The sequence below is a fragment of the Perissodus microlepis genome, chromosome 11 (genome assembly GCF_051167445.1).
Source record: "Perissodus microlepis isolate ML-2025 ecotype Zambia chromosome 11, ASM5116744v1, whole genome shotgun sequence".
In the NCBI taxonomy this organism is placed as follows: Eukaryota; Metazoa; Chordata; class Actinopteri; order Cichliformes; family Cichlidae; genus Perissodus; species Perissodus microlepis.
Window position 1 is genome coordinate 11755465 of NC_140471.1, and position 16538 is coordinate 11772002.

General features: G+C 40.6%; 1 protein-coding gene across 1 annotated transcript in view; it reads left to right on the forward strand.

Moving 5' to 3' along the window:
• The first annotated feature begins 475 nt into the window (after positions 1 to 475).
• Positions 476 to 16538, forward strand: part of triob (trio Rho guanine nucleotide exchange factor b) — a 112024-nt gene continuing 95961 nt past the window's right edge. Inside the window, exons 1-2 of the mRNA XM_084943774.1 lie at positions 476 to 824; positions 15667 to 15720. Of these exons, the coding sequence (XP_084799900.1) occupies positions 755 to 824; positions 15667 to 15720 (124 nt within the window). The 5' untranslated portion in view covers positions 476 to 754. The remainder of the gene's footprint in view (positions 825 to 15666; positions 15721 to 16538) is intronic.

The following is a 16538-nucleotide window of genomic DNA, read 5'->3' on the forward strand; positions in this document are numbered from 1 at the left end:
AAGCGTGGGTGGATTGGCATCACTGAGAGAAGGCACGCGACACCTTGCAGCAGCTAAAAGCAAACCGGGAACTAAATAATGCAACACCAGAACTCAGTGACCCTCGTGGACATGTGAAATCGTGTTTTCCTTCGTAAGAAGGCCTGGACTATATGAGAAAGTCAGATATGTTAATACAACTTCACTGTGCCGACATGGACATCTGTGCCTTTCCATATCACATCTGATGTAATATCTGAGCTTGAAGCAATTAAAGCATAAATTTCTATGGTATGACTCCCACGCAACCCGCATCAGCACCGCATTAAGTGACGCCTGGGACTGCTGATGTGCTGTGGCGCACACTAAATTTGGGTGGCGCACACTGCACCAAAACCCCCAGAAACGGAATCCCAGGATATCCCACCCCCACCCACCCCTCGAATCGGAATAGCCCTCGTTCCTCAGTCCTCCTATTCCCCTCCTCTTTTACCTCCGCCTTCTCTCATTATCACCCCCTTCCTCCTCCTCCTCCTCCCCGGCTGTCGGCCTCACGTCCCCAACTCGGGAGCGCCGCCGATCGGTCGCCAGGATTTTCCCTTCTCGGCCAAAATGGAGGAGAAGGTCTCTCGCTTAATGAAGAGAGCACCGACTATATGAGCGGATCTGCTTCAATGATCGGCATCAGGACCCGCTTTTGCTGATATAATAGTTCTTGCAGCAACCTAACACTTTGAGGATATCTATCGCTATTTCCGCACAAGCGAGCGCAGCCATGAGCGCAGGAGAGGGGCTAGATGAGGCTGGGAAGGACGCGGCAGACATAGCGGCGTTTTTCAAATCCGGTAAGTCAGAGAAGGGGCGAGTCTCCCTCTAGGAGACCCTGAGCTATCGGCGTGTTCACTGGTGGTCTGCCACATTGTTGCCAAATATGACAAAAAGCAGTGATGGGCGAGATGCAGGGTGCGCGTCGGACGTGCTGGAGAGATGCTCACAGTTTTGTAGTTATTTACCACATTGTAGTCAACCACTCAGTTGTCATGTCGCACCTTTTTTAATGACAACCACCAATCATACCTCCTGAAATATGGGATTTGATTATTATGCAGTGACCCCATTTTGGGTTGGACCAAGCAGCCTAGGCTACAACAAGGTGTGGATGTGATAGAGCTAGACCGTGGTCTCCTCGGGCTGAAGGAGTGTTTTGATGCTATACACACACTATTCATCACGAACCCCACCAGATGTGACTCGATCTTTTTGTAAAATTTATTTTTCATGTCTTCAAATAGAGAGAAACACGGGAAGCCAGTAGATGGGGATCTTAACGAACCTCTCTCATCATCTTATGCACTGATAGGCTAGGCCATGGATGCATGTATGGGCAATAGGTTGCACTCTACAGCGTAGAGCCTCCCTGATATGATGGCATCATCACAACAAACAAGGATTGGCCTGCCAGCCTTATCCCGCACCATGGAAATAATGTAAACACTATTTATAGGTCCTAGAGGGCTTTAAGCCTCCTTGATATCAGCCATGCATTAAGATTTAGGTGTCTGTGGCAAACATTTTTTAAATCCGTTTTTGATCTGTCATTTCAGATAACTGGAGTGTCCTTACTCCAGTGATAATAATTCCTTATGTGTTCCACTCTATAGGAAGATCTGTTTTAATCTGTATCTTAACCAGACTTAACACATTCATGATTAAATGTTTTCTTTTTATCCTATTCAGCCTTTATAGAATACCTCTTTAATCGAATCTGACAATCATTAGGCTGACAGTCCAGTATTGGGACCACCTCTGATACACAACAGCACAAGCAGCTGTCTCTCTCTCTCTCAGCTGTTTCTCTCTCTGACACCTGGTGCCTTGGGGTCTGCTGCCCACCACATCCACTTGTAGGAACACACACGCTCACACACACTTACACCACTTAAGTAAAAATTATTTGATAAATGCAGCAGCCATGCGCTTGCACGTGCACACTTTTTAAACAGCCGATATAAACCCCATACCTTCTCCTGGATATTGCCTTCCCTGCCAGTCAGACAGTAAGGAATGTTGTCAAAATGGATTGTATTCAAATCCGTTGTTACGGTTGGTTGGATGCCTGCCAATGTATTTTCCTATAGCTGTGTTGTATCAGGCTGGAAAGTTGGCTCAGAGTGAAGTTGGGCTTCTTGGTTGTTTATATAGCAGCAAATGCAGTTCATACAGTATTCATGATGGAGACAGAAATAGGTTATGCCCTCAAGAAACTTTTACGAGAGCCTATTATGAAGAGAAAGTATGGAAAAAGAAGGTTCTGGGAAAATAACAAAATGCATTGTGAATACTGTCGAACAGTTCAAAGGTAAAAGTTACGCTTTTCTTTGCTTTTTGAGACTTTGAAAAATATGCCCAAAAGCACAAACTCATGTGCACTCAAATACATTAATAACCTGAAATCAATCTGACATTGAAAGTGATATATTTTTACAATTTAGCAGTTTCCTCCTTTCAACACTCTTATTAATTTCTATGTACATCTCCTTAAAGCTGATTGATTCATTCATCAATTTCCCTGACCTTTCTTTTTATGTTCTATTTCTATACCTTTTTACTCTCAGCCCAATTCAAACATGTCAATTAATTAATTTGTTCCTGCATGCATAGCTTGAATCCTAAACCATGCCAGCCCGTTCCATGTTGAAATATTGCCAAACAGCTGCCCATCCTAGTTGATTCTGAATACCTATTTTGGGGGTTTGTGTGTGTGAGTATGTGTCAGTGGGTGCACTGTGGTGCCCTAGTTAGTCAGTGAAGGAAAACAAAAGGTAGCAGATTCTTTTACTGAACCAACACTAAAGTGATCGATGGGCTACCTGAACAGCTTGGTCACTGACTAAGAGTCTGACTTAGAGAAAGACTAGCGTCTTTACGATCTGGATAACTATTTAAGCTTGTACATTATGTATAAAGCTGGTGGACTATTTGGATTGAAAGTGATTTGAGTTTCATCAACACATTTACATCCACATCCAGCCCTGGTGTTTAATTCGCCTCACCTGAACGGATAATATTCTCACTGGTCCTCGAAAATACTCAGTGTTCATCTCCGCGTGATTATTTTCAGTGAGCAGATGGTGCTCCATCTCTGAGTCCCACACTGTTGCTGTGGATCACAGCTCAGCCGCTGAGTCACTCTCCGAGGTTTCTTGTGCCATGACTTGGACTCTAATCTCGAAAATGTTGCAACTGGTCAAAGATGAGACATATTCAGCTGCTCAGCTGTTCGAGCATCCGTCAAGATTTTCACCTAACTGCAGAGAAAACCTCATAAGGCATGGCAGTACAATAACACTCCTCATAGTTATATTTAGTTGTTCCCTATCCTTTATATAAATAGCACAATCAGTTGACTATCAGATCAAGAATATGTATTAATACTCCTTTGTTTCCAGTTTGAATTTTGGATTGGATCAAGTATTTGAAGTAAGGCATCATGGTGCAACAGCCTACTGCTGATTACTCGAAAACGTAACTGTGAAAATATTAGGTCATTTGTGATCAAGGCAAGTTGCTCATAACTAAAGATTTCCCTAGATATAGAATAGTAAGGAACTGTTCCATATCTTTATCTGTCTAAATGAGCATGAAAGTTGAATGGATGAGATCTTAGTTTTGAACATGTAAATAACTAATGTAAATAAAGATAAAAAAGCCCAAGAAACATTAAATAAAAGAAAGCCATCATATTAATGTGAAAAAACCATGTCAGTCAAACTCAATAGACTGAAATCCTATAAAATATCAACCATTTCCTGTTTGAAAATGAGTGGGTGGAAGCAAATGCTTATTCATTCCCTATTTAACTCATTATATGTCTGTTCTTGGTTATACAGTCTAATATATACATATACACTATCTGTAAATAAATAGAGCTATGTAATACAGAGTCCCTCATTGCAATAATATATGTGTAACTGTGCACTGATCTATAATAAGTTACCTACGCCTATCTAAATATATAATTTTTTGTAATATATCATTATTAGGGCTGGGCCATATCATACCGTTCACGGTAATACCGGTATAATGTTGGGCAACGATAAGAAAATGAAATATCGTGATAGAATATGGGTAAAATGCGCATGCGCAGTTCCTTTGTTTTCATATGCGCATGGTGGAAGAAGAATGGCGGCGATGGAGAATGAGAAGGGCGAAAGCGGATCGTTGAATGAAACAGATGAACCAGAATTGGTTTGTAAAAATGATGCAACTTCATTGGTGTGGAACTGGTTTAGCTTTCATCTGTCAGATACACAACAAAGCACTATTTTTGCTAGAGCATGCTAGCGGGCCGTCGTTATTACCGTGTTTTTTTTTTTTTTTTCAAAATACGGCACACTTAAAATCAATCCTTTGATTTTTCTGAAAATCGACAGTGCCCCTTATAATCCCGTGTGCCTTATGTAGGAATTCTGGTTGTGTTTACTGACCTGAAATACACAACAAAGCACTATTTTTGCTAGAGCATGCTAGCGGGCCGTTGTTATTACCGTGTTTTTTTTTTTCAAAATACGGCGCACATAAAATCAATCCTTTGATTTTTCTGAAAATCGACAGTGCCCCTTATAATCCCGTGTGCCTTATGTAGGAATTCTGGTTGTGTTTACTGACCTGAAATACACAACAAAGCACTATTTTTGCTAGAGCATGCTAGCGGGCCGTTGTTATTACCGTGTTTTTTTTTTTCAAAATACGGCGCACATAAAATCAATCCTTTGATTTTTCTGAAAATCGACAGTGCCCCTTAACGATTTTATGTGGTACACGGCGCTCGAAAATCTGTCAAATGTTTTAGTACGACTTTGCTAAGCTACGAAGCCGCACTGCTTGATGGATTGTCGGAGCATTACGGCTATCGTAGGCAGGAGCCTCGCGGAGTGATACGTACTGTGCTTCAACATAATATTACCGTATTGTGTGTGTATAACCTCTTTTTAAGTTTTGTGGATATTATACATGGTTATGCTGAGGATATGTCGGTCAATTTCCACTGGAAATGCCTTTTGGTTAAACTGTCAGCAAGGAATTTGCATTTGCACTGTTAAATTTTTATATAACTTTAATGCACATCAAAAACAGCTGCTTGTTTAAGTAAAAATACATTGATGGGGTCTTTTTTTGCACTAATAAAGTTGTCGAGTTGTAAAGTATTTTGTCTAGTGTCAATTATATCGTCAGTTATATCGGTATTGCAAATTTTCAAATGTATATTGTGATAAATATTTTTGGTCATATCGCCCTGCTCTAATCATTATATACAATTATCCTTATTTAATGTGCAATACAACCATTAGTTTGCAACCTAAAAATTCCTGGGTTTGCTGTTAATAATGTAAGAGTGCGTGAGTAAAGATGGGTTTTTAGACTTCTGTTCATTCATTCATTCATTCATTCATTCATTTAGACAATTATACAACTGGGGTTGCAGTGCTCTGAGTTTGCAGTTTGCAGTGAGTATTGCATGTTCTACATTAAGTTGTGCAAAATGCAAATCATTATCCAGTTTGACTTCTACAAATATTGACCAATAAGTGTTATTTCATGCTTAAATGACTCTATTCCATGTAATGTCATACATAGGGCATGTCTGTCATTGAGATGTGCTGCCAATTTCTAATTTGGCAAAATGCTGAATAGAGTCTTCTGTATTCCATATGGCCAGTGATGTGACACTTGCATCACTAGCAATATGAGCCAACAAATCAGATTATGTTGCAACCCATCATATCTTCTGATTAACCGCTTTCAAATACATTAAGGCGCTTTGGGGCGAGCCTTACTGGCAAGACAAAAAAATAAAACTGGGATGATGGTATATTATAAAAGGTATTAATTCATATAGTCTTTTGAGTGATGCTAAATGAAGTTACTGGCCCTGCGCAATACTATTATTGTACAGAGCTGCACTGTGAAACTCAATTGGCATAAAAGCAACCAGATGTATGTTGGAAGAAGATCCAATAACTGTCAAAATATCTTGCATTAGAGCCATATTCCCAGTCTACAGTCAACTACATTGGTCATAGGACTGGCATCTTTAGTCATAATATCAATAAACTATAGGGTTTAGTACGGTAGGGCAATATGGCCAAAAATATTTATCACAATATATATTTGAAAATTTGCGATAACGATATAACTGACGATATAATTGATGTGAAACAAAATACTTTACAACTCGACAACTTTATTAGCACAAAAACCCCCATCAATTTATTTTCACTTAAACAAGCAGCTGTTTTTTATGTGCATTAAAGCTATATAAAAATTTTACAGTGCAAATGCAAATTCCTTGCTGACATTTTAACCAAAAGGCATTTCCAGTGAAAATGGGCTGCAATATCCTCAGCATAACCATGTATAATATCCACAAAAGTTAAAAAGAGGTGCTTTGCAACATGAAACTGCAGTGTGCCAAATAAATAAGTCAAATACGTATTTTTCTGGCGCATTAAGTGAAACAAAACAGTCAGATTAGTCAAACTATACTCAACTCATTCTTCTTGCTTCCTCCACTTCCATACCATTGATTCATTAATTCTGAATTCTGTCACAGCTGCTCTATTCCCATGTTCTACTGCACTAGTCTTGAGTTTAAAATCCGCTTCATACGCATGTCTCTTAACAGGTGCCATTTTGGGATCCTTATACACACATAATACGATAATATTAGGTTGAAGCACAGTACGTATTACTCCAAGTGGCTCCTGACTATGGTAGACATAATGCAAAGTCGTACTAAAACATTTTTTGACAGATTTTTGAGCGCCGTGTACAAAAAAATGTGCTTTGGTGGCTATATGACGGACAAAAACCAAAGCAGTTCCACATCACTGAAGTTTCACCATTTTTACAAACCAATTCTGGTTCATCTGTTTCATTCAATGATCTGCTTGTGCCCTACTCATTCTCCATAGCCGCCATGCCTTTTCCGTCATGTGCATATGAAAACAAAGGCACTGCGCATGCGCGTTTTACTCATATTCTATCGCGATATTTCATTTTCTTATCATTGCCCAACATTATAACAGTATTACCATGATATGGCCCAGCCCTAGGGTTTAGGTTTTTTGCAAAGATCTACTTTTTATGGCATGAACAACTATTTGCAGTTGTTGTGCTTGTACTGTTATAAACATATAGTAAGCATAATAAATGTTGTCTTTGTTAATACTATATACAAGACATACATATATTATCAAGTTAGGTTTGCTGTCAGCCAAATTTAGGTAACTCATTTTGGTTTGCTAGCTAACCTTTTGGCTAATGCTAGCATAATGGTATGGCAACTTCACTGGCCAGTTGCAATGCTGATTCTAGACCACGATTATTATCATGATGTAGGAACAACACCAACATTGGGATATCAGATCTTGGACTATTAGGGACTATTATGACAACCTTGTACTGCACAGACAAGTTTACAGAATCGTACCAGCGACTGACTAAACAACAGTGATACTTACTGGGGCTCCGTCCATGTTGCTTTTAATGGCTTGTCCCTCAGTAATTCTTGCAGTAAGACTAGAATCAAAATGCTTCAATCATTATTACCAGAGTCAGTCTGACATTAAAGTGAGACATTTCTCTCTGTGCCCAAAGTGAACCCAGTGACCTCTGCCAGTGCAGGCTGCAATAGCAGCCAGATCACTGAGCAGTGATTCTTTATTTTCGTTGAGCACACTCGCAATCGATGGAAGCATAACGACCTAGCGTTGCCTTGCAGACTCAAGCGTAAATCTTATATAATCATGTAGATGAGGAAGAGAACTTCAACAGACAGTGCAGTATGCATCTTAAAACATGCAGTGTGTACTGAGAGAAACGGCAGAGTGAAGGCAAAGAGAAACAGATTGAAGAAAGTGAATGTAAATGTGGGATTGAGGGGAACTGGAGTGAGATCCAGAAAGAGAGGACATGACATACTTAGAGGGACAAAAAAACCCTTCAGTCATCAAATTATAGATCTGAGGCTTGGGTGGAGTACACCCTGCAAAATGTAGGCTACTCTGGTCTTGAGGCTGAGACCTTACGGTCGCTTCTCGGAGCAGCTTAATTGGCAGTTGGTCAGAGTTAAAGACTGTAAGCTTAGATTGGCAGTGCCTGTGCTGCTAAATCAGCCGGCACTGCTTAAAGAGTCTGCTAGGTAAACTTCCACAGAAAAACAGGACTAGTTTGAAAAACATAGATATCCCTATGCTTTTTGTAAAATGCTAGTTACACAAGGACAAAATAACAATCTCTTTCATGGCAGCATTTGTGTTTGCAATCACAAGAAACAGGCTGATAAGTAGCTTTGCCTTCCTTAACGCTGGGATATATGAGTGTATTTCAGTGTTGCACAGAGTAACAACATGAACCAACATTTTTATATGTGAAACGTTACTTTAAAACTAGGGGTTTAGGGTAATTGGCTAGTGGTAAACCTTGGTAACACTTTTGTCTGCCTTGCAAATGTGACAAAAATAAAGCATCCTCATTCTGTGTCACTGTATACAAATAAATAAAAAAAAAACCCTAAATTATAGTGCTGTCAGCGTTAATCTTGTTAAAATGACGTTAACGCCATAACTTGCATTAATGCCACAAATCGAGTTAGCGAGTTAACGCAGAGCTCCCCGTGCGTGGGGCTGCACAGCATCAACGCGTTAGCGCAGTTAGCTAGTTAATGCGTTAGCGTGTTTAGCTCGTTAATGCCTTAGCGCCGTGCAGCCCCACGTAAGGGGCGATCCACATTAACTCGCTAACGGAGATTTGTGGCGTTAATGCGGTTATGGAGTTTACGTCATTTTTACAAGATTAATGCTGACAGCACTACTAAATAATCATTTTTCTTTTATTTTAACTCTTCTTTATTAGCCATCATCAGCTGATTATACCGTCCAATGCCAAATAAGGCAGTGGTCAAGAATTAGTACCTTGGTAATAGTTAAAAATCAGTAAAAGAAGCCAAAATGACAACAACCAATAAACTATTTGTTAAATAAGTGTGACGCAGCAGAGAAAACCAGGGTAAAGTCCAAGATTGACTTGTAGCATGTTTGCAGATCAAAGTTTTAACTCCACTGCCTTTACAAGCAACTGTCGATCAATCATAATCCACATAGTGCCACAGGCTAAAGATGGAGAAGCTGTCAGCAAAAAGGGGGGAAATTTTGCTGGTTGAATGAGTGGCCGGGTCGCAGCCCAAGGTTTGTGTGGCTGCACTCATCAGGGTGTTTTCCTCCTAGCCGACCTCCTTGGGGGACGAAGATTTGGAGTAAAACTGTGTGTTATTTTGACTTCATGCATCAGAAAACTATTCAGTAAACTGCATTTTTTTGGCATAGTTTTAAGACATATTTTCAAACAGTCTTAAGATAGCAAACATTCGAAATATTGGAAAGTCCAGTTATTCTTCATTGCGTCATTGCTTGGCTGTTTTTATTCGCAGCAGAGATTCTCCGTATCTTTGGCCGACGTGTACATTTTTTCTTGTGTGCTCGTCAGAAATGTTAGAACCTTTGCTCTAAAGCCAACAGTTAAGACGCTGTCCACAAAACATGCAGATTATGTATAAATGGTAAATGGCCTGTATTTGTATAGCGCTTTTCTAGTCCCTAAGGACCCCAAAGCGCTTTACACAACCAGTCATCCACCCATTCACACACACATTCACACACTGGTGATGGCAAGCTACACTGTAGCCACAGCCACCCTGGGGCGCACTGACAGAGGCGAGGCTGCCGGACACTGGCGCCACCGGGCCCTCTGACCACCACCAGTAGGCAACGGGTGAAGTGTCTTGCCCAAGGACACAACGACCGAGACTGTCCAAGCCGGGGCTCGAACCGGCAACCTTCCGATTATACTGAATAGTATATTAATCTCGGAGCCAGGAAATGTTTTGCCTTGCTTGAAAACAAAGTGATACAAACTGGACCAAAACTGAACTTGAGTTCTCTCAAATTGGTCATTTAATACTGTATACCTTCGGTTTTTGTACCATAAGTAATAAATATTTGCACATTCATGCTGAGCCTTACAGTGTTTTTAGCCATTTATGCTTGTTTATCAACTACTGAAAGTCCAAATCTTCTGTCAAAATCCAATTATCTTTCACAGGTGTGCAAGCAACAGCGTATTCCAAAATGAATTCTCCATATAAGAGAGAGATAACAGACCCATAAATCAGTTGTGCACAGCCAGTAAGCAAAAGCTGGCCCACCATAGTGTCCGATATAACCCACTGAGTAGCTTTACAGTGTGTTTAAGGCATTAATAATTCCCAATTTGAATTTAAATCATTGGCAGTGTGGTGAGACTTATATAGGAGTCAAGCTGTATGGAAAGTATTTAATCCCTGATATTAGCAAATTGAATTTAAACAGATGTACTAATTTCCCCCCCTAAACATATATGTTGCAGTGGAGTGGCATTTATGTTCCATCCCACTTGTGATCAAATTGGGCAAGTATGCGCAATAAACAGACCAGATGCTGGTGCCTGAGTGCCTGAAATACCCTCACAAAGTTGCTGATATGGCTAATAAAGAGTTAATCCTCCACTTACTGTGAATTTATATAAAAAGCCTACTGTACACTGTATTATAAGGGCCAGATATCGGGATCCATTTCTAAGAGAGTTTTATGGCAAAGACAATCAAGAAGGGTGCACAGTGAGGCAATTACCTGTTTTATAGCCAGACCATGCTGATCGATCTCATCAAAGGCTCTCGACCTTTTTGAGAGTCGTAATACACTCCATCACACCAAGTTATTGATTGTTGTAAAATGTCACGTACATCTGTGGAGTCGCTTTGAAGACACACCGACATGGCCTGGGCCATTACGTTAACACAGGGAATGTGGAAGTACGTGCCGCGGTTGTTTCAGCTTTAATGAAGCCAATCAAACTTTTCAGTTTGCCATTTATTTTCTTGAGTTAATTTGAGTTAAAGTCTTGAGTGAAACTACGCTGCCTTATTTTGCACCGTGACAGAGATCACGTTCGTTCATTTAAAGTGGTTAACAGAAAAATTATCCAGAAAGATCAGCTGAGTATTTGTGCACATATGTGAATGGCATCGGTTACTAGTGTCAAGTCAATAACCAGGAATTCCAGTAGGTTCGTTTTGTGTTCTAACACACGCACATTCATATACATATGACACACACATGCACATAGGTATAAATCACTACATCCCACCCACGTCGCCCCCGGCTTATGAAGCACGGGGGGCGGGGTTGGGGGGATGAAGGAGGATTGCAGGTCATAAAAATAAGATGTGGGTTCGTCTCTGTGTCTTCTGCAAATCCCCCATCTGATAAGAGCGAAGCCTATCACTCAACTGCAGTCTCCCACTCGTTCTGTCCTTTTTCATTCCTTTCCTCGCCTCCTCCACTTCTCTCCCACACAGCCTTCCATCATTACTTCAGACCTCGCTTCTGCTCAGGGTTGTCATATATCCAAGTAATGATCTTTTATTGTAATATTCAGATCTTCTGTTTGCAAGTCCCACCACATCTAATTCCATTCTTTTCTTGTACCTTCAGTAACCGAGACACCAATGCAGAGATTATAAAATGCTTTACATCATCATATGAAGTTCCATATGTTCATAAACGAAAATATGATTCTTCCTTTCTCAAGCTTTCTGCTTGTACCCTCCCTTATCTCGTCTCTCTTTCAGGCAAAGGTAGTATCTGAATGTGGAGTCTTTTAAGTCAGGAGCATCATGCAATGCTTTGTGTCTCAGTTTTACTTTCACCAAAAGCACTTTGAAAAAAAAAAAAAACACGAGCAATGACTCATGAGGCCAGTGCTCTGCTTGAGTTCTGGGGCTATTTTTTTAAATACTTTTTGAGAGAAAGGTAGCATGTCAAGTGTCAGGCAGTGTGCTATTTTTTTCCATTCATAAAACCAGTTAGCGAGAGTACCAGTTGCTTTTCCTGCATAGAGTTCGAAAGAAAAGGAGGCCTCATTCTTACACTGTGCACTCTAGTTTCTTGCTTTAAAAAAAATTACAGCTCCTAATTTAAGTCTTTCTGTTGAATTTTATATGAGGCTGATGTCAGTAACTTTAAATAATTGATATTCTGTCACACGCACAGAAGCACACATGCAAAAGCTGCATTCATGAAACTTCATATACTGTTACCGCGGTGATCACATTGACCAAAAAAATCCTCGGACTTCATTAAAAACACAGAAACCCTCTAGAAGAAGGGCCAAAGCCATCTGTATTCTCAGAGACTACTGAGGTCCTTTGATATATGCCGGATGATGCTCAGGAAGTTTTATGAGTCTGTGGTGGCCAGTGCCATTGTCTGCGCTGTGGTGCAACGGATAGCAACAGACTCAATAAACTGACCTACAAGGTCAGTGATGCTGTGGGTGTGGAGCTCGACTCTCTGACAGCAGTTTCAGAAAGGAGGATGCTGTCCAAGTTACGGACAGTATTTGACGATCTATTACATCCTCTCTGTGAAGGTTCTCAGTCATCCAGGTCATCGTAGTCTAAGGAGCTTGGAAAGAAAAGCGTCTGGACGTCTTTAAGTTGCTTGAAGACGTTTCACCTCTCATCCGAGAAGCTTCTTCAGTTCTCTAGGGTCAAATGATGGAGAGTACCAGATTTAAGCCCTGTGGGAGTGTCCCCCCGACAGGGACAATGGACCCCCTAATGATCCTCTACCTAATCACATGAGCCAAGGTGTGAAAACGGGTGTAGGTCACAATCAGCCATGGTTTCGGGTGAGCTCATTGTGAAACCTTGCCCCCACCCTATCATGTGATTTCCTGTCGGATGGCCCAGGATGTGAGTGGGTGTTAAGGCGTCTGGGAAGGGATCTCAAAACTGGATTATAGATGGCAGACAGTTGGTGTCACCATTTGACCTTAGAACTGAAGAAGCTTCTCGGATGAGAGGTGAAACGTCTTCAAGCAACTTAAAGAAGTCCAGACGCTTTTCTTTCCAAGCTTCTTAGTTTACACCCTCTCCATCTTCTGCTGGAAAGCCACAGTAGCACGGTCAGCAAAAGACTCATTCTACCACGATGTACCACAGAACAGCACAGGAAATCATTCCTACCTACTGCAATTAAACTTTACATCTCCTCCATATGACATCTGGACTATTTTTCACGTGTAATATCTTGCTTATATTGTACATAGTGTTGTTAACTTTGGAATATTTAATTTAACACTATTCCTATTTATGTTTAAGATGATTCTGATAATATACCCGTACTCTTTACTGCTCTTCTCTGCAGTGATAGCATGTTTTACTTTCTTTAGCAGGCAAGTCAAGGACGCTCTTTAGTCAGCATGAAAACAACAAATCGGACTAAAGTGCATCATGGGCTCAGCTTTGGTAAAATCAAAGCACAGCTTGCAGAGTGTGTTTGCATACATGTGTGAGCTTGTGTTCTGCCCGTGACTGCTTGTCTTCTGCCAACAGCTGTACTTACTCTGTCCAGCAGGAACTGTGTAGTCTCTCTTCCCCTCACAAACAGACTGACTCTGCATCATTCACCCTTGCTTTGAAGGCAGCAGCAGGCTCTGATCTGTGTTGCGTGAACAGTGCCAGCCCAGTGCTCCTCGGACTTTGCCGACAAAGCCTCTCTGCCTTTATATAAAATGGGTTGAGGATCAAACTAACATACCATCCTAATGTATAGGCTTGCAGAAGTACTGGTTCTTGCTTCTGCTGTTGTCGAATTTACACATGCACTCAAATGAATTTGATTGGTCACACTTAGTGGTGCACGATTTCACTTTTTTTCCCTCTCTCTTTTCCTACACGATCACAAAAACAGGCACAGGATTTAGGTTAACATCTTTCTATATCATCGTTGCTCTAAAAGGGTTTTCCTCTGTTTTCCCTTTTATAAACATGACATTTCTCTTATATTAATTCTCTTACATTAAATAATCTGCATTATTTATTCTCTAGAAGTTCATTTGTGCAGATTTTGGAGAAATCTGGATAGTTCCTACTTACTTTAAAACTTCCTAACAGCTTGACCTTGTCCTCAGGTACAAGTAAAGATTCTTTCATTTATTTTTAACCTAGTGGTTTGTTTATTTCACAGTATTTGGTAGACGGTTACCTTCTGTTTTGTGTTCCCTTTGGCATCTCCGACTGCCTGTCTGTCTCTCGCAGGCTGCTGTACATGCATGTATAAATAAGCTCTTGAAAATTCTGTTAGTGCTTTTCACTGGACCAAAAACTTTATCTACACTGTACAAAATGAAGCGTACTGTGCGTGAACAGGTGCTTACTGTAATCCTGGCTAGGCGACAGCATATGCCAGGCTGTTCTTTTCATAAAGGAGTCCAGGAAAAGTTAGAGTGAAGGACTAAGCTGCCCCTCTCCTCTCCTCTCTGTTATCTTTTGCCACTATAGTGTACAACTAGTGAGTGACCCAGAAAGAGTTTCTCAGTCTTCTACAGGCTGCAAGATGATTTGGTCATTTGGTCCAGCTGTTACCTGCACTGACTTCTGGGAAACTTCTATTACAGTCTGGAGTCATTTCATTCATTTTTATTTATTTTCAAGGGTTTATGTCATCGGCATGGAATGTCTCTCACATCAGTGTTCCCTTTGAAGTAATGTTGCCTTATTTATTTATGTATGAATTTGGCAAAATTAGATTTGTGTGCTGGATGTGTGGACTAGGAGAGGATCCATTATGAATGAGTCATTATTGATTATTTTATCCTGAATTAATTGAGGTGCTCAAACTGACATTATTGATTCCAGCTTAGCAGTTTGGGCAGACCAAATTTGTCTCAACTGTAGTGTTACACGCTTAGCATAGAAATTGCCAAGCACGCAGCTTTGCTTTTTCACATATCTGGTTGAATAATTTTATCTCCTTAAAGATGGTTTCTCAGGCAGTAGATACTATGGTATCAGCTGTACTTGGTATCTTTTAAAAGTTAATTCACTTATCAGTGCTGGGTGTCCTATATGTGTGTGAGCGTATGTCTAAGCGTGTGTTTAAGAGCACAGAAAAACCTATATTCTTGATAAATACAGATAGCACATATAGTAGCACATTTATAAATCTATGTGAACGTGCACGCGCGTGTGTGTTTGTACCATGTTTACATATCTTTGTGGGGACCACAAACTGGGGAGTTACTATACTTGTGGGACCAACAGCCGTTATGGGGACAAAATACCTGCCCGCACGAGTTTGAAGGCATTTTTGAGACTCAAAATATTTTTTTAGTATCAGGGTTACAATTAGGTTATGGTTAGGGTTAGGGTATGTGGCTAGGGAAAGCATTATGTCAGGTAGATGTCCCCACTAAGATATGAAAACACAACTCTGTGTGTGTGTGTGTGTGTGTTTGTGTGTGTGTGTGTGTGTGTGTGTGTGTGTGTGTGTGTAGAACTGCGTACAAAATGTCTGATGGCGTTTAATCTCAGGGTGGGTCTGTCCAGATATGCAGATCAAAGGGCTCCTCTCAAATTGCTCACTCGCTCTCATTTGTAATCCCAAGGCTTTAATGTTTGGACACTAAAACATGATGAAGGTCATGCTGCTGCTTTAGTGGGTCACTGGGCAGTCCTTTAGCTCTATATTTCCTTTCTTAAAATTTCTCTCTCCCTCTCTCATTTTTATCTCTGTCTCTTTTTAGATTGCTCTCTTCCAAAATGTGAATCCAAACTGGATGGCCCCGGTCAAACTTCAGGTAGGTCACGAGGGACTAATCAGAAATCCCTTTACAGAGGGGAATAGATGCACATGATCTCTTAACGTCCCGTGAATCTCGCAGTTAGCAATCACAAAATAAGTTATACATAATCTCATTTGTCCCACATCAAACAGAATTCCACGAAAGCCTCAGAGGTCTGTAAAATGCACATTTGTGTTTGTTAAGACTTCTATAGCCAAAGAAGGAAGGCTCACACTTAAAATGCTCTCCAGTTTAGCGTGGCTGGGACAGCATAGTTTTATAGTATATGTATTTGTGTGGGTAGAAGAGAGGCAGTGTTGAAACCCCCAAAACATGGCTCACACCATATACTATGTCCACTTTAAATAAAATGTTGTCTTCCATCAAAGCTCTCTGTGTCCAATCCCATTACACTCATATTCCTCTGTGCATCAGATAGCAACCATGACCTTGTTGCTTCTCAGCCCTAATACCCCCAGGACACACATACTAAAAATATATCAAGTCACACTTGCCAGGGTGATTTGTTTTGCGGTATAAGCAGGTCAGTTAAATGGCCCATATTAGTGTATGCACTTAGATCATAGATTATACCATATAAATGTGGGCCTGACTCGCTGGCCCCGGTTCATTCCGTTTAATCGGTCTTGGACTAAAACACCAAAAGTGTTTGGACTGATTCCACAGAGAGTCTGATTTAAATTAAAGGGATTGGTGTAATCCGTGCCAGGAAAGCTGACACAGAGTGACAGAAAGTGCATTTGTGTTGTCATGCTAAGAGTGAATTAAAAAAAAGCATATCATGTGGGGTTTTAGAGAATTAGAGTGTCATT